Raw genomic sequence first — 23,389 nt, forward strand, 5'->3', positions numbered from 1 at the left:
TAATATTCCAGGATTAATCACTGTACATCGGCCGCTTATCTTCCTTGAGTCTCAGTGCAGGATTTTTTTCTGCTTTGCATTGGATTAACATAACACGCAAAGTTTTCTCGGCGCCCCCTAATGCCCCCCATCTATAAAGTGTGTGACACGCAGCCGACATATTGTTATCAGCGCAGCGATGCTAATGACTTCTGGATTACTTCAGTGTCTGGAGGACCCACTGTGCTGCTCCGCTGCAGGGAAATGGTTAATATAAATCAGCTTTCATTGGGTTCTGTGCACTTTTCCATCTTAGCTGGGACTTGGGTTTATTTTATCAGAGATTTAAGTGAACTATTGGTAGACAGTACGTAGGAAACATACCACGGGGAGCAGCAGGACTAACTCCAGTGGGCCCCTGGGTGACAGAGCCTTAATGGGTCCCTTTTCAGTCTCACATCCCAGCACAACACTGCCTCCACCCAGTATCCGCACTGTCCCCACTGAAGTGCCCCCTCCACATTACCACTAACCACCCTACCCCCTCCTGGTAGCCACACTGTCCCCTCGTAGGAAAACTGCCCCCCTCTCCGTAGCCACACTGTCTCTCCCCCCAGTAGCCGTACTGCCCCCCCCCCCCCCCCCCGGCTGCAGCCACACAGTCCCCACGACACCAATAGTAGCTCCACTGCCACGTCCCGCTGTAGCCCCACCATGCCCCATAAACCAGTAACCTCACTATCCCCCCAGTAGCCTGACATTCCACTCCACACTGACCCCCCCCCCCAGTAGACACTGTCCTCACCCCCATAAGTCGCACTGTCCCTCCTCTCTAGTAGCCACACAGTCCTCACCCCCCATAAGCCACACTATATCTCCGGTGGCCACACTGTTCCGCCATAAGCCACACTGCCCCCCCCAGTAGCCACACTTTCCTCTCCCCAGTAGCCACACTGCCCCCCTCCCCAGTAACCAAACAGCCCCACACTGTCCTCACCCACACTGGGAAAAAATATTTTACTCAACTTTCCTTGCTCCCCCGAAGCAGTGCCAGCAGCCACCTTCTTACTTCAGCATGCGCCCACTGCACATCCTGGCTCTGAAGCCGGCACATGTAATGTGATGACATCAGAGCTGTCACGTACAGTGGGGAACGCCGCTTCGGGGGAGCAAGGTGAGTTTTGCATTGTGCGCCCAATCTGTGCAACATATGGGCAGATGGCAATAGGAGCCAAAAGGTGATCATTTGTATCTGTGTCTTAAAGCAACACTGGTACAATTGATCCGTGGGCTGTTTAGGTGTCTGAATGGGCCCCTCTAGCACCTTTGGGCCCTGGCACTTGCCTGGGTTAGCCGGGTTCTGTTGCAGGTCTTGGGTGGAGTTATGATTAGTATTTTTTTAGTTCTCTAAAAATCTCATAAAATGGTGCAGTCACTTCGCAGTTTGTTGTCTTCTTTAAGGTGATCCTGTGAAGCATTTTTCATACCACAAATTTTTGCACAATTTTAAAATGGAGCAATTCCTAAATTTGTCTAATAACATGGGATGAGTGGATCTGTTCAAGTTCACAGCCAAACCTAACCTTTTTGGATTCAGGGCTGGAGTGAGTCCAACACCGTCTCCAAACTTGTGGCTGAAGACTGGTTTTGGGGTCTAAAACCCAAAATTTTCATCTCAGACCTGAACATTGCCATTCAGGTCCGTTCATCCCTATTAATGGCTCAAGAAGGTAAGCCACAGCTCTACAATGATATTTCCATGGGTTTTGTTGTGCATAACTACTACCTCTACTACTACTCTAGCGGATAGGGTTTGTTGGCAATATTTTTCTCTTGTCATCCCCATGTGCTCGGATGTTTGTTGGATACATTCCGAGCCTCCAGGTTGAATTGCGTTCTAACTTACTTAAGGAACTGAAACAGGCAATGATGTGCCAGTGCAGGGTGTCCTCGCCCCAGGATGGACCACTCTGCAGCCCAGCGTGGCCCAATCCATGCCCCTCCCTTCCGACTTGGAGTGGAGTAGGTTGAAGAAAGTTGCTAGCCTTAATAAATCCCCGCACTGATGCAATTCACTCATTAACGTTGCATCTCTGACTGTCAAACCTGTAGAAGACCCAGAGCACCGACAACAGAACATCTAAACGCTTCGTTATGTCTCCACACATCAGAGCCGCCGCAATAGAAAAATATTCTCCTCTTTTACAGCAAAAATACTTTTATTTTAGCTCCATTGAGTAATTTATGGAGCTTTGTGTCTTTCCCGCATTCCTTCATGTAAATCCAATCTTAGCATTTCTATCAAGGTGAATGAGAATTGTTCATGGTCAATTTATAGACAGCGAGATGTGTGCATAAATTAACTGAGAGACTCAGATAAGAGTGTCACGAGGATGGGAATCGGAGAATTGAAGTTCGCAGCGACTTACGTGCCCTTAATTGACGAGCGATATAACACAACCTGAAATGGTCCTTTCATCCATGTACAATTGCAGTCCTGTCTGAAAATCACTTTCTAGATGAGTGATTGCGGATTCTTTTTCAAAGATTTATCCATGTATTTAAGAGTCCTACAAAACCCACTTTGTAATATTCTACATAGGAGTTAATAGAGGCCATCTTCCACTCAAGACTCCATCAATGATCAGGAGCAAAATGTCTTCTTCTCTGGAGGACTCAGCATGTCTGTGCATCACACAAACAACCTGTTGATTTCTATAGGCATCATGTAATTCTTAGTTTCACCTGTGGTGGTGCTGTAGAGCAATTGACTGCTTGATCACACCTCCTGACAAACTGATAGGGGAACAGATAACATATTGCAAGACTTCTGCCTAAGAATTGACTGTTTCCATCAAATGTACAGTATATGTATGCAAAAATGCATATGGTATAATACATTCAGACATAAAGTATAGTACATTTCAGTATGTTGACCACCAGGGAAGAGGATGTAGAAAGTAGATATTGGATTCAGTTAAAGAAGGATTGCCTGGGATAGGAATGTTTTGGAAAGAATAACAAAGAAATTATACTTACCTCAGTCCTTGGCTCTGGCTCAGTGTGGTGTCTCCCATGACCTTCTGCCATTTTCGGTATACAGGGGCTCAGCCCCTACATTACGATGACAGCTTGTGTATTCTTCAGCCTAATACAGGCTCAATCAATTTGATCCACTGTATACCAACAGAGATCAGCGGGGAAAGGAGACACCATATCGGACTGAGGTGAGCAAAATATGCAAGTTAAAGGGGCTTTTTGGCTAAAAATATTTCTGGGGGGTTAATTACCCAACACCCCACAGATCAGCTGTTTTTAAAGCTGAAACACAAAGAATACAAAAAGAGGTAGAGATAAGGGATGAGAAGACCCAATCGGGTTAGGATTCGGCAAGTTTGGCCGAAACTTGAAAAAAGGTTACGTCCTGGTGCCTAAACGGCCACTTACACCCACAATCAATGCCATTTAAATGGATTTAAAAGCTGGCACTTAAATGGCGACACCCACGCGCCACTTTGCCAGCACCTTTTAAAGGGATTACATCTGGGATGGTTTTATCTGGAGGGGTGAGTCTGAAAAACTCTGTGGGGGTGCTGAGTGTTGGATGCCTCCATTCTGATATCTCCATCCTATCCCATTGATATACTTACATTATTTTTAGCCCCCAAAATCCCTTTAAGTTCCCTTTAAGATCATCCTAGAAGAAAATGAACTTTGCACTTTGTTTCAGTAAAAAAAAAAAAAAAAGAAAATAACAATAAATTCTTCTGTGTTCTGTAAAAACCCAATATCAGGAGCTGATTATGCAGCTTAACGTGAAGTGCATTTCATGTATTTAGACAGAGTGCCAAATTAACCAAGGATGAATGTGATAACTGTTGAGCGGAGCCGTTTGCCGGATTACTTTCAGCGCTTTAATCATTTTATTTCAGATGTGAAAGAAATATACTCTGCAATTACGGCGAGAAGAGAATGAGGAGATCTACACATTTAAATAATGCGCATCAAGGTTGTTTTGTTATGTCGTAGGAAAAAAAAATGTAACAATCCCTTTTAGAAAAAAAAAAAGATTCATCTCTATTTTTCCATCATTTGCAATCGCAACTGTCATTACTTGGTAACAATTACTACGTTCTTTACATTTTCTACCAAGAGCTAAATATAGGGCTGCAAAGTTCTATGTTCAAGGTCGGGACTGAGTATTCATCGACTCTCGTTGAATGGTCATACCTGTCATCATGACCTAGTAGTCTAAAAGGGAATTTCTTAGAAGTGGATTTTCTCAGTATTCTGATATCTCTAAAAGACTGAGAATACTACACCTCATACTTATGGATGAGCGGAACCGAACCATAACTTTGGGGTCTCCGAACCTAGATTTCAGCCAGAAGTTTGAGTTCAGCGTTTGAACTGTCCCTTCCTGGTAACACCCCAGATCGGTTCAGGTACCAGAACCCAAACTGATCACTAATACCTGTGATTGGAGCTGGTAGAGATCATGGGTGGTAACCCTTTAAATGCTGATATGCAGGTGTTGGTGGCATTTAAATGGGCACATTAAAAAGGCAATCCCTACATGAATCCTTACATGAATCCCTGTCATGTCATCCTCCATCTCCTTTAGGCATCCACTATGTTTTCTCCTGAGGTTGCGTTTACTACAAGTCTACCATATTCCCAAGTATACCAAGATTTTAAAAACATCTTTATTTTTTTATTCTGTTATCATGCAGTTTCATCAGTTTCCCCATTTTAATCCATATGCTAATGAGGCAGTTGGTGCATAAAACTGGTGTCCTAAGCACCTAGAGCACTACTATTCCTGCCTGGACCACTACCCACTCCATCAGAGGAGCAGGAGATTTGTCTTACAAGAAGCATGGGGAGACATTGAAATAAGTGTCCGGTGCTGAGGACATGACTTTGGTGCACCAACTGCCTCATTAGCATACAGTTTAATTAAGAAATATTTTTGGAAATCACGGTGCAGTTTTCTACAATATGTTACCAGTAGATTATAAGACTTGATGGAGTGGCAGAAATATATTGCCCACAACTTATCAACCAGTGTTTTTCGCTTTTCTATTTAATGGGGGTCATTTACTAAGGGCCCGATTTGCGTTTTCCCGACGTGCTACCCGAATATTTTCGATTTGCGCCGATTTCCCCTGAATTGCCCTAGGATTTTGGCACACGCGATCGGATTGTGGCGCATCGGTGCTGGCATGCACGAGACGGAAATCGGGGGCGTGGCCGAACGAAAACCCAACGGATTCGGAAAAACCGCCTCATTTAAAAAATAATATCTGTCGCAGTGCTTGCACTTACCTTCACTCAGCACGGCTCGGTGAACTCAAACGCGTTCCGATGCTTTTCAGCGCAGCAGCGCCACCTGGTGGACATCGGAGGAACTACCTTAACGGAATCGAATCCACTGCAGAGAATGCGCAATGGGCCGGGTAAGTAAATCTGCCCCAATATCTCTAGTCTCAGGTTGGTTGTTTTGGGGTGAAGTAGGCAGCCAAGCACCACCCACTTGACAGAAAAGAGCCTAATTAACATGATTGGTTACAAAAACTTAGAGCACTGATTACTAAGAAATTGTATAAATGAATTTAATTAATACATTTTTCTTGTGATCAGAGTAAACCTCTATGGTTTCCTCTGGTATCATCATTTTTATGTATTTACTTTTCATAAAATTGGTAAGTTTTAAGAAAAAAAATCTATTTTACGTCGGAGATGAAATTCCACTGATCTCTTAAATTGCTTTTAGATTGTACTGTGCCGTTTACAGCATTGTGGAAAGTTTTGACTCCATAGAGGCCATTTCCAGATTATATAATCTGCTAAAAACAACAATATGTTCTTTGAGATATGGGTGAGCTGGGGTTTTGCCGGTATAAGTAACGCTAATGCAACCGCTTTGCAAAACCTCTTAAGTACCGGGGGTGGAAACCAATCAATCTTCTTTGTTTCACTTGAGTGTGGTACAATTTCTTTATAATGTTATGTAATGCACAGATGGGCAACAAAACACATTAAACACTGACTTTTGAGAGTGTATCTTATGCATATGCAATGAGGTAATTTGCATATCATTAGCCTAGTTATCATCCAAATTAAAGGTTGTTGAAGCAAATACGAAGGCCTGTTGTCTACAGAAAACTCTACCTGCCAGATCAGCCAGAAACGTGACGTAAAATCTGATAAGAAAAATATTCTTACCTTTATTTGGGTAACTATTACTACAACAGGGATACATAGATATCTAAACACTGAAGTAATTGGTGCAACCAACAACGCTTCGAATTGTATGGTCTACCATGTCTTTCTTAAATGGGGATTATCATTGAATTTGCCTTAAATTTTTATTTGTAACATGTTGCTACCCTGTAAGTCAATGACTGACCCATAAAGGAGCCTTTTAACATTTTTTTATATACTGTGATTCAAATAAGAGTCTTCTCCAAAAAGAAGAGATATGGGCAGATTTTTGGGGGGGTTTTGCCCTTTGCCGGTACAGAGGATCGACAATCGCAAGATGGCATCTGCTCAGAGTAATCCCTTCCCCATCTTCCCCTCAATATTTTGCCTTGTGTTCTGCACAGATCAAGGACCCCCAAACAGATGTGTTCATTGGAGTTGATAACGTCACCTCCAATGATGATTCACGGCTCTTTAATGGCTCAGACTTTGACCTTAAAGGTAACTTTGTATAAAGTAGAGTTAATTTGCATAAATCTTCCCAGGGAGATTATCCAAACCAGCTGGCACCTTGGCTGAAAGAAATACCACCGCTCCTGAGCTACAATTGGTTGGCTTCACATATCATGTGACTGTTCTAGCCAATAGCTGACCACTGCCATAATATCACTATGAATACATTATTAATACGTAGGTTCACTTACCTCATGTAGGTGCAAATGAAACTGAAAGCTAAAGCAAAAATTTAAAGCACTTTTCTCTTGTTTTTAGCTTTCGATGGGTTACAAAAAGTTTTTTTTCTACAAAAAATAGAGATGCTTTTGTCTACAGACGATATTTGTTTTATATATTTATATATTGCATCTTATACAACAGAAGGCAATATGTAACACACTAGTAACTTTGTACTGAAATCCGTAAAGCGAAAAGTAAAAATTTTATTAATTGAGCTAAATATTTTTGTTACAGTGTCCTCGTGTTATCACAAAGTTTTATGTTTTTGTTCCCACAGGAAAATGTTCTTCACAGATTATGGCAACGTGGCTAAAGTTGAACGCTGCGATCTGGATGGTGGAAATAGGACAAGAATAGTTGTATCCAAGATTGAGCAACCAATTGCAATCGCGTTGGACCTCGTTAGTAGACTGGTGTATTGGGCAGATATCTACCTGGACACTATTGAGGTAGTGGATTATGAAGGAAGAAGCAGACATGTAATATTTCATGGGCAAGAGGTGAGTTGATGTGTAGACACCAGACAAAAAAGTTATTAATTGTTATATATAAAAGTTGTGCATGGATGAAAAAAAACTCTTTATATAATACTGATGATTTAACGTCTCAATGTGAAAATTAAAAAAAATTGACAAATTGGGGTTACCAGGTCTACTTGATGTGATGAATACAGGCCTAGCTGGTAATTCCTGGTAATGTCCTAGCAATTGTCCACCACCTCTCCAACCAGTTTCTTCATGGTCTTTGTTGTGTCGTTCTATCTCCACAATATATATGGCCAGTACACCCAAAACAAGAGTTTTACTGAACATTGTGGCAGATTTACTTACCCGGTCCATTCGCTATCCAGCGGCGTGTTCTCTGCGCTGGATTCGGGTCCAGCTGGGATTCATTAAGGTAGTTCCTCTGCCGTCCACCAGGTGGCGCTGCTGCGCTGAGAAGCATCGAAACGTGCTGGAGTTCACCGTGCCGGGCTGAGTGAAGGTAAGTGCAAGCTCCGCGACAGATTTTTTTTTTTTAATGCAGTGGTTTTTCCGAATCCGTTGGGTTTTCATTCGGGCACGCCCCCCGATTTCCGTTGCGTGCATGCCAGCGCTGATGCGCCACAATCCGATCGCGTGCGCCAAAATCCCGGGGCAATTCAGGGGAAATCGGGGCAAATTGGAAATATTCGGGTAACACGTCTGGAAAACGTGAATCGGGCCGTTAGTAAATGACCCCCATTGGGTCACATTTCCCTAAAAAATGGTACATCAATTAACTTTCATCCAGAAAAGTAAAGACTGTCTCTCCAATGACACCTCTATAACTATAATGATCAGTGTTATTCCACAAGTTTGACTTAAGACCACCACTTAGAGCATTATCCTTGAACCTTTCTGGTATTCACTTTTTAACCCCTATACCTGGATCTGTACTTTGCTCCTGAGGGATTACGTGGCAGTTACCTTTTGCTTTGATCCCAATGTAGATAACAGCTGGCCCACGTCGCTTATAGGACACCAGTTAAAACACCAGAAGCACATTAGCTGTGGCCAAAGACATAGGCAGTCGAGGTCTCGCGGTGTGCGGCAATCCAGTAAAATCCAGGTCGTGAATACCTTAAATCTTAAAATCTCCTAAATAAGTGACACTATAACTTAAAGAAATACTATCTAATGGTCAAATTAAAGGCATTTCTCTTCCTCTTCTATTCAATTTAGGGACATGCCCCCATCTTTGTTGAAAAACCTCTAGCTCTTGCTATTTATTCAACGTCATTGAGGTTACATGGGGTATTTGTGGACCCCATTACAGTATTCACTCCCTGAAGCAATACACCCCCCACCTTTAATATTCATTGGTGTCTAAATTATTCCTTGTTGGTTTATTGCGCTAATTCATCCCCTCGGTGGCTTCATACAATTAAGGGCAGAACTTAGGTTTCTCTTATATAAAGAGAATATAATCATTTGGAAATCTCTCTGTGATTGTCTTAACCTGAGGGATAGCCGTGAAATTAAAAACCTATTACTATCACTTCCAAAAGCAAAACCGAGAAGCCTGGCAGTGTGTGCTTCACACAGACGAGGGGAAGTAATTAGCAGCTGTTTCATGTGGGCACAAGTGTTACATTATTTGCTTCTTAGATATTTATGAGAATAATCTTAACCAAATACCAACAAGGGCTCCTGGCATTAAAGGAGCTCCTTACTTTCTCTTCAATAACAATGTCTAGTTCATTTTCCAAATTTTCTACCCCATGTAGTTCAGATTTTTTTTACAAAGAAAATATACAGTAATTTTTTTACATTTGTTTTTGAATTATAACACAGATTCTATAGTTGTAACACAACTCATGAGATACATCAGTAGCAAATTTTGAAAGTTTTTGAGGACTCTTTCGGACATTAAAAGAGTTGTCCACTTTGAGCACGTTACAACGAATAATTAATATTTGTGTAATTAAAAGATATTCAATTTTCCAATATACTTGCTCTATCAATTTCTTCATGGTTTTCTAGATTCCTGCTTGCTGTCCTGCAACAGGAAGCTAAGTCGTTTACTTCCTGTCTATGGTCATGTGATGTCACACAGGTGCACAGCTTGATAATATGACTACACTGTGCGTTATATACATAAATAATAAAAAATATATAAATAATGTAAATTATGTAAAATTATTCTGATTAGCAATGAGAAACATAACACGCTTTGGACAAGAGTGAAATAAATAAGGGATCCCAATCCTAGACCTTTATATTTCATAAGATCTGTGTATTTTTTACAGTAATTAAAGATAGAGCATCCACCAGTAAATCTTAAACTATTTCCAGTAAAACATATTTTTCCATGGTTGGCATTTCTCCACTCCAGGAAGATGTTAAGTTATTAATCAGCAGATATCTGGGTCCGCTCCCATGTAAATGATGAAATTATTTTCTTGCTCATAAAAATAACTTATTTTAAAATAGTAAAAAAAAAACTTCAAAGAAATATTTTTTTGTTTTTCTTTTATTATTATTTAATTTGACATATTTAGTATTTTGGATATATTTTTATTTAGTTTTTTTTTTTCGATTCAAGTTTAAGTTTCTATTCAAATGAATGGGGCTACTCTGTAGAAAACAAACCAATGCCAAGGCAAGTTTTATTTGAAAAAAATCTTGAGAATTATTTTCACAGGATGAATCACAGCTGTTTCGTGTCTTTGCAGGTCAGCCAAGTATATGGATTATCGTTGTTTGAAAACTATCTGTATACTACCAACCTGGACAGTTCCAATATCATGAAAATTAACAGATTCAATAACACGGATGTTCAGCCATTACTGATACTAGAAAATGCCCGTGGTATAAAAATTTATCATAAACGTACACAACCTTCTGGTAGGTACCAAAGGGATAAATGGGTCATATATGATGGATCACATCTATTGTTGTTATTTTACAATTTAAAGAACTGTTTGGCCTTCAGACACTCCACAGAACATAGAGCATCTTCTGCCAGCATAGCTTCCCTCTACACCACGAGCCGTGGTGCCACAAGCAATCGCTTCAGTTGCTTTATGCCTAGTGATGAACGCACCCATTCAGTTTCGGGTTTACTGAGTGCAGCCACACTCAGTGCGTGCCCCAATTGTGGGTGTCAATCCTTTAAATGCCACAGGGCCATTTAAGTGTCAATGATGGGGTCTACTCAATACTTACCGATCACAATTGTTAGCCCCAACACCAAATGCATGTATTTTTTTAGGATGATTGTTCCTGAACCTCAATTTCTGGATGAAGTCTGGTTTATGGAACCTATGAAACAAGGAAAACCAGCTCATTCACGCTATGCATCCTATTCATCAAGAGTCATGATTAAGGGCACTTAGATGCCAGAAGCGTTTTGACATGTTTTTAAGCAACCTGTGGATGTTTCATAAGAACTGAAATACACCTGATCCTATCGCAGAGGGACCATTTATTTTTTGTTGATTTAGCGGACATTGCAGGTCTGCTTATTCCTATTTATGGGTAAACATGATAGAAAGCAGATATTAAAGTGTAAAAAGATGCCTTTAATCTTTGAGAATGGTCTTGGCAAATCTTCTTAGCTGAATAGCATGTAATTCTATCCAAATTGCCCTGAGTAACAGCATATATATAACACTAAGATGAGTGGAGAGAGAAGGATAGTTGTAGAAACTCTTGTGCAGGTGACTGGCCAAATGGATGACAAAGGGTTTGGCCTAGCCCAAATTTTAACAAACCCTTACCCCAACTGGTAACAGCTCGATCATGGGTATTAACTGTTTAAATGCCACTGGCAAAATCACCAGCACCATTTAAATTGCTGCCTCGGCACCAGCGTGAACTCGATAAGTCACAGCTTTCTCATCCCGCCATGAAAAGTGCCAGCATCGATTGCAGGCCTTAACAGTGGAGGGTTGAACCAGTCCCAGATCCTGACTAATGAAGTTGACGGTCGGATCCGGGATACCTGAATCCACAAGGTTCGCTTCGAACCCAAACTTCAGGTCAACCCAAAACTAGTTACAAATTCTTGCTTCTGAGGGCAACTTTGAAGCACAAATTGTTGGTCTCCAAAGTGTAAGTACAAAATTAAGACGTACTGTATATACTCGCGTATAAGCCGACCCGAGTATAAGCCGAGGCCCCTAATTTTACCACAAAAACTGGAAAAACCTATTGACTTGAATATAAGTTGAGCGTGGGAAATTAATTGGTCACAGCCTCCCAGTATATAGCCATCAAGCCCCCAGTAGTATACAGCCAGTCCCCAGTAGTATATAGCCAGCCCCCTTTAGTATATAGCCAACCAGCCTCCTTTAGTATACAGCCATTCCCCTGTAGTATACAGCCTGCCAGAACCCTTTAATAGCCAGTCAGCCACCTTTATTAGCCACATGCCCCCTTTAGTAGCCAGCCAGCCCCCCCAAAAAAATAAACTTGCATACTCACCTTCAGGTGGTCCCAATGTTCGGCGCGGCTCCTCTTCTGTCATCTCCGCCATGCTCCGCTTCCCGCGGGTCCTCTTTGTCTTCTGTCTGCTTTAATAGACGACAGAAACACGGCCATGCGCTCTGCATGCCGGCACACACTATGTTGTGGCCGCTGATGACCGCGTCTCTGCCGGCTGTTACAGCAGACAGAAGAGGAGTCGCAGAGACTGGAGCATCGCTGTGAAGACAGAAGGGGAGCCGCGCCGAGCATCGAGGGCACCGGAAAGTCAGTATGCAAGTTTTTTTTGACTCATGTTTAAGCCGAAGTGAGGTTTTTCAGCACATTTGAGCTGAAAAACTCAGCTTATATACGAGTATATATGGTATATTTCTAGGCATGTGTCTAGTTTCCTCATTGGTTAGATTCCCTAGATATGTTTATTTTGTAGCAATAAATGAGTTAATGAATGAAGATTCTTAAATGCTTTTATTTAACCGAATATGTTTAATTCATGAACAGTTAAGGCCGTGATTGGTAAAGTAACATCCATTTTGTTGTCAGTGGCTCTTACATACTGAAGTAAATAATGTTTATTTTAAAAAGCAATTTGCGTCTGATGCTTGCCATGATTTCTTACAGCCAGGAGCCATGCATGTGAAATAAACCCAGATGGCATGCCGGGGGGCTGCTCACACATCTGTCTGCTCGGATCCAGCTACAAAACAAGGACCTGTCGCTGCAAAACCGGATTCAGCCTGGCAAGCGATGGAAGGTCCTGCAAAAGTATGTAAAACAATCACAACACGGGAGAAACATCTCCATCTAATGACTTGTAGCACAAATGTTTGGAGATGTTTTTATATGGAAATCACAGCTGGGATGCGGATAGTGAGTCATAGAGGGATGCAAACAATTTGTATTCTGTTTGGCTTCTGTCTAATCATTGGCAACAATTATAAAACACTCAAAAGTAAAATATAAAAAAACTATAGATGTGTTGTTAGAATTTTTGACCTTTATTTTACTTTAGTTTCGAACTGAAAAAAATAGATTATAAAAATAAATTAAATTAAACAAATTAAATAAATTAACAAATATAATAATAATAATAATAATAATTACTATTACCATAGTAGTAGTAGTAGTAGAAGTATTATTATATGTACTATAAGGACTGAGTTGCATTCCACCAACATGAACATAGAGTTATTAAACTTTTTGTTTACATCCTTCAAAAAAATATACATTTGCATCTGTTTTGCAAGTGAATACAAGAAAGAATAAATTGGTTCTTTCTCCATTTTTATTCTTGTCATTCTCTTCCTTTCCATTCCAATCTGCTTTTTCAAATTGAATTTTTTGTGAATTCTATTTTGCCAGCAGGACGGACATTAGCTCACGGAGCTGTCAGATTGCACAGAAATCTATGGAGAGGGTAGGGGGACCAGTGAGTCACAGCAGCTAGTTTACCACTAGGGATGAGTTGACTCATTAGGTTTGGATTTGGCTGAGTTCAGCTGAATCAGAAACTGAAAGCTCCATTCGCTTTTGGGAACTCTCACTCCCACAGGTAACAACCACAATCAACGCTTGCACTGATCGTGTTACCTTTTAAATCCTGGCGGCATATAAATGTTGGCGGATCGGCGCTGCCATTTTATCAAGGCTCCCTGTGACGTCATTGGTGAGCAACAATGCTAGAGTAAATGTCAGGGACACCAGTAACAACCGGGATCGGCATGTATTAGTCGTTCAAAAGCATCCGGCAGAGCCAAACATTGTGTCACATATGGTTCGGGTCCACTCATCACAATTTGCCACCCACCATTACAGAGTGTAGAACAGAAATCTTCTAGAATATGATGACTACAAGTCAAAATAGTGACCAGAGATAGGAATAAGATCACTTTTCAGCTGTCATCACTGTTTCCGTACAGAAAGAATTACAACAGGATCCCGACAGCAGTAGAATTCAGTGCATCATGTAAAGACTAACATAAAAAAATGTGACTGTTGTAAAGCAAACCCCCTATTTATACAGCGGCTCCGGAAAAATTTATAAAAATCATCATGTACAAAAATACCAGATAGACCATGAATTCCTGAAAGCTGTTGGTCCATCTCTGGATCCACAACAATGTGTGTCCCCTTGTTCCACCCAGACGCCAGGAAAAATTAAAGAGGTGGCTGTGCACACAATTGGTTTGAGGTCAACTCTATGAGAGTTAAATATTGTATAGCTTAGACGCTTGCCTTAATTTTGCCCACTATAGATTTGAATTTGGAGTACCGAGGATAGGCGTCCACCTTCCATTTTGTACCAGTCTATGTTATAATATATCTAATCATCTTGATTGAGACCAGGTAAGAGTAATTCTTCTAAAATGGTTGGTAGACCATTTTCTCCAGGTACAAAAATAGAAAAAACGAAATCCAGCTCAACTCCCTAGTAATTAGTCCCCTTGGAGCACGGGGAAAATTTCGGAAGTCCAAAGCTGCAACCAACAAGGCAAAAAACTCCAGCATGTCCACGGAAACACCTTAAAAAAATTGTCCTCTTTATTGTATAATGGATAAAATATTTCCCAACAAACATTGGCTCAGACTAGACATAGTGTGAATTCGGTCCAGGTAGGGATGGGGGTCACATGGTGCCCTACATGGCCAGAAATATAGAATGTCTATATACTTAATAAGAGAGTAAGATTTAAGAACCCTCTAGATGATTTAATGTGGATTTAAGTCCTCTGAAAATGGAAAACTGCCTGGTATCATTTTTCCCTCCTGTTTACATCCAGACGCTTAATGAATGTTGTATTTAATCAGAAATGACATCAAAGCAAAAATCTAATGAGTTGTTAAATTAAACGCCTGCAACACAATATGATCAATTTTTACACTTGATACAAAATTATCACATAGGATCTGTCGTGTTTTTGGTGAGTGGTGTGTTTCAAGAGAAAGAATAATTAATTACCCATCTGATGTTTTAGTAATTACTATATTTATTTATTTATTTATTCAATAAACAAAAGGATTATATAAAAACTAAGAGAGAATTTTGAAATATATTCTAGACCCTTCTCTCTTACTTAGACACAAGATATTTTGACAAAGAAGATTTGGTATAACAATCCATACACTTTATTTGTAACTGTAATACTTCACTTTTCCTCTGGGGGCACTGTGGGGATACTTACCTATTTCAACACGGGATTGATTTAACCTAAAATTTTCTTTTAAATTTAAAAAACATGTTATATTTTCATTACAGAACCCAAGAATGAATTATTCCTATTTTATGGAAAAGGTAGACCAGGAATAATTAGGGGAATGGATCTGAACACAAGAGTCTCTGATGAATACATGCTTCCTATAGATAATTTAGTGAACCCACGCGCTTTGGATTATCATGCGGAATCCAACTACATATACTTTGCTGACACCACCAGCTTTCTCATTGGTCGACAAAAGATTGATGGCACTGGGAGAGAGACTATCCTTAAAGATGGTGAGTATGTCTTAAATCTAATGTTATATTTTGAAAATTGAAATAAGACAACATTAAGCAGACAGTGCCCTTCTCAAAGTGGTGGCAGAAGCGAGTCATTACAGCTTGGCCTCACCACTACCCAGAGAATGTCGCTATCTACTTGTTGTACGATTCGTTCCAAAGAACTTTGGTGATGAGCGTTAGGAAACGGCGCTGGATGACGATGGAACTTCGATGGTGTATCCAAATAAAACGTTTTTTATTTTCATATTACAATGATTAAAAATATAACATAAAAGATATATAAAATTATTGTATGAACAACGCGTTTCGCGCTTGTGCCAAGCGCTTCTTCTGGTTCCTGGCTCATAACAAACGCTATTTATATAAGAACTAAACCCGTGTAATCGAGGAACTGTCTACTTCCTGTTTCATTCTCTCTTTATCAACAGCTGTAAAGAGCTGATGTGGTGGGGGTGCTGGGGGATAACCCCCCACCAATCTGAAATTGAGGCTCTAGTTAAAGGATATGATGATAATAATATTGCTAGTGTGGCAAAAATCCATAGGTTCACATCTTTTTATGGCCATTTTCCAGGTTTGACACAAGAATTTGCAAGATTCCAGCCTAAGAAAGATTTGTTGTGAAATAGCTAATATAATGATTAGGGGTTTTTGTAGCTTTTCAGCCAAAAAATCCCTTGATAGAGGTAAGACCTCAGGTTTTTAAGGATTTTGATGCTGTATCATAAACTGCAGTTTCTCCCAACACTAGAAGCACAAGAGTTAAATAAGCTGAAAGTGTAGATTATGTTTGACAAATTGATGTTACGAGCCAGAAATGTGAGAAAAACATAGAAGAATGATAGCTTAATAATAGACTTATTGCTCTGTTTTTATTTTCTATATTGTGCTCTGGTATAAAGGGTCCGGCCCACCATCTTATTATGATGCTCTTATTATGTTGAGCTTAGCGGCTAATTACAGGTATGGCTGATTGTCTTTGTGAATATTATAATACTTGTCAAATGTGTTTATGAGGAAACAATCGCTCTGCTTTTAGTGAATTAAAGGTGTTGTATTAAAATTTAAAAAAAAAACTCTAAACATAACAAAAGTACAAATCAAGACTCGACGTGTCTGCGCTGTCAGGAACCTGACATCAATATAACGGAATAGAAGTTGTATTTTTACTATTGTGCATTGAAATCTTCTAAGCTCTGAATATTTAGGTAAACATCAAAGATTTCTCATTTATGATGGGGCTCATTTACAAAGTGTCCATGGACCGCACTTTTGTCAGATATTCTGTCTGATTTCCGATTTGCGCCACATTTAGCAGGGGCTTTTGATGCACGCGATTGGAATTTTGGCGCATCGGTGCTGGCTTTCATGCGACACAAATCGTGGAAGGTGGGCCGTTGGACGATCCGACTGGTTCAGGCTAAGCGCGGGATTTAACATTTAAATTGTGTCGCAAGCCAAAGCACTTACATGCACCCGGAAGAAAATGGTGAACTGAGACGGACCTGGGCGGGGAGCGACACATACAGGAAATTGGGCACACGATGTAAGTGAATTGCCACAGCTGTGCATTCTCGTCAGGGAACGCACAGGGATGGGTAAGTAAGTGTGCCCCGATATGTCTGTGAAGCACCTCATCAGAAGACTAAATTGTTCAGATTCCTCAAACAGAGACCTCCACTGATCTCGAGAACAAAGGGCTCAGCCAAAGGCCCACCTTATCTCCTTCATGAAGAACCAACCTGTAACGGAATTTCTATGCTACCTACTCTAGGAAACAAATCTGTGACCCTCCAAAGCATTATATCCCACATGAAGACATTGGGGCAGATTTACTTACCCTGTCCAGTCGCGATCCAGCAACGCTGATTCGGGTTCTGCCGGTATTTACTAAGGTCGTGTGCCCGATGTCCACTAGGTGTCGCTGCTGCACTGAAGTCAGCCGTAATCCACCTTCTTCGTCTCGGTGTATGTGAGTGCTATTTTTGCGACAATTTTTTTTTTCTTAAATTCCGCGGTTTTTCCGAATCCATCGGGTTTTCCGAAGGCCACGCCCTGATTTCTGTCACGTGAAAGCCAACGCCGATGCCCCAATCCTGGGGAAATTTGGCGCAAATCGAAAAAATTTGGGAAACCTGGCGGAAAATCGCGATTCAGGCCCTTAGTAAATGTGCCCCATTGACTTTAGATGATTATGATGCTGTATGTTTCAGTTCACTCACAATGGTCAACATATGGTCTATATCCCACCAGCTTTGTACACCCTTCTGTAGATACCCTAACAATGATACACTCTACTTGGAAACAGCACCATAAATACATACATTGAATCCAACTGCACTTGAATGAACTGAGTCCACCAAGTATGGAAATCTTGACCAAACTTAAGACACGCAATGCTTAGGAAAGTCACAGCTTCCTTCCAGCAAGTAGTATAGAAACCAGCTAATCTATTTGTACCCTATACAGCAATTTCTAACATCTGGAACAAATGATCACAACTGTATTTTGCATTTAACTCCTTCTGAAACGTTATCTATAACATTTTACAACACCCTTGACCTCCTAGTAATGATGAGACTTTTTCTTATGTTGGATGGGGTGGGAACCTACTTGCGTGCTTAAAGGACATCTACCACCAGGATGAAGGATTGTAAACCAAGCACACTGACATACTGGTGTGTGTCCCTTCTTGCAGGATCTGCTCGTCTTTAAGCTTCATATGCCCTTGTTTTGAAGAAAAAAAGGCTTTAAAATAATGCAAATGAGCCTAAGGGGTCCCAATCTCTGTTAACACCTATGGAACCAAGAGCCCTTCAGGCTCATTTGCATATATTTTTTTTGTAAAAACAAGAGGATAAGATGTTAAAAGAAGAGTAGATCCTGCCAGTGGGGGCACAAACCAGTATGTCTTAGCCACTATGTTGGCTAACAATCCTTCATCTTGTTTGTAGATGTCCTTGAAAACTTTTTAAATTAAGGATTAGTCATTTGTACCATATAGTCCTCTCATGGGAGTACAATTCCATCTTCCTTATCCTCCTAGGCATTATTATAGTTAAAATAGGGGACCCATTGTTCAAGATCCTCATCTCTTGGGTGTGGTGCGGAATTTTTTTTAAAGAGCACCTAATCATTTGGAGGACCTGTCCTAGATTACACAGACAACTCAACTTGGGAAGAGAAGCCCAAGGTAATAGAACATTTGGGAATGGGGGTCCACTGACACCAATTCTACAGATGGGCTGGAAAGAGAGTTTTCGGCGCTCCTGATTTAGGTCTATGAGAGCAGTGAGAATAGCAGAGTCTATATTATTGCATTACCTTATTTCAGTTTCTTACATAGACTTGAATGGTGAGTTGCCGGTCATGTGAAGCGAACTCTTCCTTCATCCTAGCTTCAGAAAGGGGTCAGTAGTTCTTTGTTCTTAAGACAGGTTCAGGTCCTGCATCTATTATCAAGCCTTCGAAAAAGATGAGAATATCCCTTTAATCTTAAAATGGAGCAACCCTTTAAGGATTCATCATTGATTAGGACAGATTGTTCCTGCTTCTAACCTCTGCCAAACCTTCTACAGTGTCTTTAATAATTCACCACCCTGTAAGCTGTTAGACAAAATTATGAGCGAAGAAATGAAATAGATTCTGAGAGCAAATTAATTTCCGTGCGGTTATTATGTTAAACAGATCTGGACAACGTGGAAGGAATTGCTGTGGACTGGATTGGGAATAATCTTTATTGGACAAATGATGGACACAAGAAGACTATCAACGTAGCCCGACTGGAGAAAGCGTCACAGAGCAGGAAAACGCTATTGGAGGGAGATATGTCCCATCCCCGAGGAATCGTGGTGGATCCCCGGAATGGGTAGGAGCTCTGGCATTTACATTTCTGTATTTAATTGACTTTGACTCCACGACTGATGGATCTGATACCTTATCCAAGGAGCAATGGCTGGTATGGCTTTATGGCACATCCTTATCATTTATGTCATTCCCTAGTGTTGTACCAATTACGTATCTGTCAGATGTCTCGTCAGACTCATTTTCTAGACATCTATGCAGACAGTGAGTGTAACCGGTAGTTCACATTAAAAGTAACACATTTCCCAAAAAATTACATGTGTGACAATATCGGGACATTAAAAAGATTGATTGGAGACAAATTGAATTATATTCAAATTGAAAAACAAATGGAAAAACTATGGAAATGCATATTTTAGCATTAGTTTATAGAGAGATCTTCATGTTTTAACAATTTGTGAAAATTAAAAAAAACTGGTTATTTCAAACCAGGATGTGGAAGAGTTTAATGTAGTGTAAATTTTTATAAAATAAAAATAAAATAACAATTTATTGTCATATTGATATTATCCTGCTAATAGTGTAACTGAGGACTGAGCACGGAGATTCCGAATTTATATCATGCAGCGCTAATTGGCACCCCCTGCTTACTTTACTGCTTACAATACTGCATACTGCCAGTATGGGTGGGGGAAAGGACTCTATTTTGTTATCAAATTTAGGTGGGCTACATGTATTTGTGGGAAAACAATTTATTCTGCACTAACTGGCTTTGTCCTCTCCCTACAATCTTAAATGTTCACTCACTAAACATTTTTGCTAAATCTGTCTTGGTTTCCCGAGATGATATGCCTGCTCACAGAGAGATCATATTACATCCTTCACATAGAACTCAATGGAGAGGAGTGGGAAAGGAGAAATCCAAGATTAAAATTGAAGAGGAACATAGACATCCATAGTTTGTAGAAATCTCCTTGAAATACATTCAACAAGTACTGGATAGATTCAATAGGGGTAATTTATCATGGGGTTTATTGTCTATGTTTAGTGTTGTTTTTGCACAGTTGTGGGACAAATATTGTTTTGCGACTTTACATTGGACCAAATTAAAATAGGAAAGTGCAGTCACTGTGACATAGACCCTTCTTGCACCAACGGCATAGTCTAGTTTTTACAATAGGACTGAATTCAGGAATTTGCAACTTTCTGTTTAGGTACCACCTTAGATTCTGCTACTTTGTATCGTACTTTGCGACTTTTTAATGCAACAGTCATCATAGCATAAGTAAACTGCCAGAAGATTTACCAGGGGCCAAAGCCACTTTAAAAAATCTGACAGCAGAGATCCAAAGCCAGATATAGAACTGTCGTAAGGAACCGCCTAACGATAAATTACCCCCAATGTATTTAGGCATTTTGTTTTCTGTACTTGATGTGGGTTTATTCTGGGTTATTTTATTTGAGCACAGTAACTACAATAGATAGTTAATTTCCTATGTTTTGAGGGACAGTTATGCAACCCGATTACTGTATCAACTTCTACAGTAAAAAATGTTCGATTAAATTAATTCATTTCATTTAGGAGATATTAGAAGGTTTAATATTTATCATAGAGGCTTCACATGTATAATCCTGATTATATAAATCTGATAACGTTTACCATGAATCTGATAACTTGTTCCTGTAAAATGCTTTAAAAAGCTATGGAAATAGTCAAGTTTCGAAATCCAAATTCTGGACTAAAATTAGCCTTGAAGATCGAAACCAAACTGTTCCCAGAAACAATGATGCTCTTCTAATTAAATAACAGAACTAGTGTTACCTAGAGAAACAAGTGGATCTCTAATCTATTCAACAATCTGTATCATTACCTGGAAATTACCGTGTCCACCTTCTCATCACCTGACAATGGAGCCATGGTTAATTAGTGAAATTGCTTTGCGTTTCGGAAAAATGGACAATTCAGAAATTGGGGGAATTTACTGTCATGAGACTTTTTTAATTCGATTTTGCTGGAGTCAATTTCGCAATAACTTTCAACAAATGTATCATATATCACAAAATGTTCGAAAAATGTAATTGTTCCTCAAAAAAATGTCCATGTATTCAGTCAGTGTAGACATTGGATAATAAGGTACAGCTGTCCAGAACTATCTAGTGATGGGTAGATCTGAGAATGTTCAGGTTAAATGCCATTTGCTGAGATGAACCAAACCTGTACCCAAACCTGAACTGTCAGCTCAACTCTCGTAGTTGCATGACTATTGCTGAGCAAACCCGACCCTCCAAATGGCAGGTTAGAGTTCATAAGTTCGAACCCAGACTTCTTTCGGATTCACTGTTCAAGTTCCATTCAAGTCTGGGTCTCTGAACAAACTTTTTCTGACGAAAACCTTCAAACCGGAATTTTGATGGGTTGACTCAACCCTACTGGTGAATACACAGTCAAAGTTTCACCCCTGGTTCTAGTTTATGCACATCTCATAGGTAAACCGTAACCTCTTTCTCACTAGTATGGGTGATGTTTTCCTAATTATAACTTGATCTCATTGGGGTCTCAAAGATCAGGTCAAATACTGCAACTTAAATATTGATGACCTTTTCCGTAAGATAAGCTATCAAAATTAAATTGATGAGGGCCTCTCAACTTGCACTCCATGATCAGTTGTTTGAAGACACCCGGCATTCAGAAACCGAGGCACTGAAGCAACTTTGACCATTACAAAACACTGCTCCATATATTGTATAGTGGCTGTATTTGGTATTGCAACTTTAATGGCAGGAGCTCCAAATATATCAAATGATCAGTGATGCTGCTTCAGAAAGGCCTCATTACAGGTGAATAGGTTCAGTTGTCGGATCCACTTATTACCTATTTTGGGAATGTGCTAAAGTTCCCTTTAAATACCATTAGGTTGCAATAATTAATTGATCTGTTAATACAATTTGTGGACATACCTGGTCCTCCATTAAATTAGATTTATAGATTAGAAAACATTTAATTCTGAACATTTTAATCTACTTTATGGAGATTTTTGTATCAATGTTAGTACCAGAGTAGTAAAAATACGAGATGAAAGTTGTAGAATGTAAAGGCTGCCGTTTAGAGATGAGCGAACACTAAAATGCTCGGGTACTCGTTATTCGAGACGAACTTTTCCCGATGCTCGAGTGCTCGTCTCGAATAACGAACCCCATTGAAGTCAATGGGAGACTCAAGCATTTTTCAAGGGGACCAAGGCTCTGCACAGGGAAGCTTGGCCAAACACCTGGGAACCTCAGAAAAGGATGGAAACACCACGGAAATGGACAGGAAACAGCAGGGGCAGCATGCATGGATGCCTCTGAGGCTGCCTAATCGCACCATTATGCCAAAATTATGGGCAACAGCATGGCCATGACAGAGTGACAGAATGAAGCTAGATAGCATCTAAAACATCCAATAATTGACCCTGACACTATAGGGGACGGCATGCAGAGGCAGCGGCAGCAGGCTAGAGAGTGGCATGGCGACATACCCTAATTGGACTCAGGCTTCAAACCAATGGGTGTCAGAGAGGAACCAAAGGAGGTGAGCAAGAAGCGCTCAAATAATATCGCTACATGATAAAAGTTTGCCAGTATATTTTGTGGATTACACAGCAGGGTGGCGACAAAGTTAACATGGAAGCCATGAAAACAACCCAAAATTCTGCCTGACACAGCTCGTTTGATAAGGGGACCATGTATGCTTACAGTTCATGCCAGTCGCTGCACTGGCTGCCAGTCTCCTTTCGAATACAGTTTAAAATAATAATAACCCTCATCCATAAAGCTCTGTATAATGCTGCACCCCCCTACCTCTCCTCTCTTATCTCAGTCTATCGCCCAACCCGTGCTCTTAGATCCGCCAGTGATCTTAGATTAACCTCTACCCTAGTGCGGACCTCCCACTCGCGTCTCCAAGACTTCTCTAGAGCTGCACCAATTCTATGGAATGCTCTGCCCCGGACTATCAGACTAATACCTAACCTCCAAAGTTTCAAACGTGCTCTTAAAACCCATTTCTTTAGGCAAGCCTATAACACTCATTAACTGCATGAAGTTTTAACTCTTCTACTAACCCGTCCTGTGTCGTCCTCCCATCTGTTATCCAGCAACCAACAGGCACCAGACTTCTCTGCAGTCCCATTCACCCTGGACCTGGTATATAAGATGACGGCTGAGTGGTTCAAGC

At 40.4% G+C, this 23,389-nt stretch overlaps 1 protein-coding gene across 6 annotated transcripts in view; it reads left to right on the top strand.

Annotated features, from left to right (window-relative positions):
* LRP1B (LDL receptor related protein 1B) overlaps positions 1–23,389 on the top strand; it is a 1,123,330-nt gene that overhangs the window by 543,825 nt on the left and 556,116 nt on the right. For all 6 annotated transcript variants that reach the window (XM_072122223.1, XM_072122226.1, XM_072122225.1 and 3 more), the window contains exons 8-12: positions 7,199–7,421; positions 10,118–10,289; positions 12,492–12,635; positions 15,127–15,363; positions 19,057–19,237. In XM_072122223.1, the coding sequence (XP_071978324.1) occupies positions 7,199–7,421; positions 10,118–10,289; positions 12,492–12,635; positions 15,127–15,363; positions 19,057–19,237 (957 nt within the window). The remainder of the gene's footprint in view (positions 1–7,198; positions 7,422–10,117; positions 10,290–12,491; positions 12,636–15,126; positions 15,364–19,056; positions 19,238–23,389) is intronic.

This window comes from Engystomops pustulosus, chromosome 8 (assembly GCF_040894005.1).
Source record: "Engystomops pustulosus chromosome 8, aEngPut4.maternal, whole genome shotgun sequence".
Taxonomy (NCBI): Eukaryota; Metazoa; Chordata; class Amphibia; order Anura; family Leptodactylidae; genus Engystomops; species Engystomops pustulosus.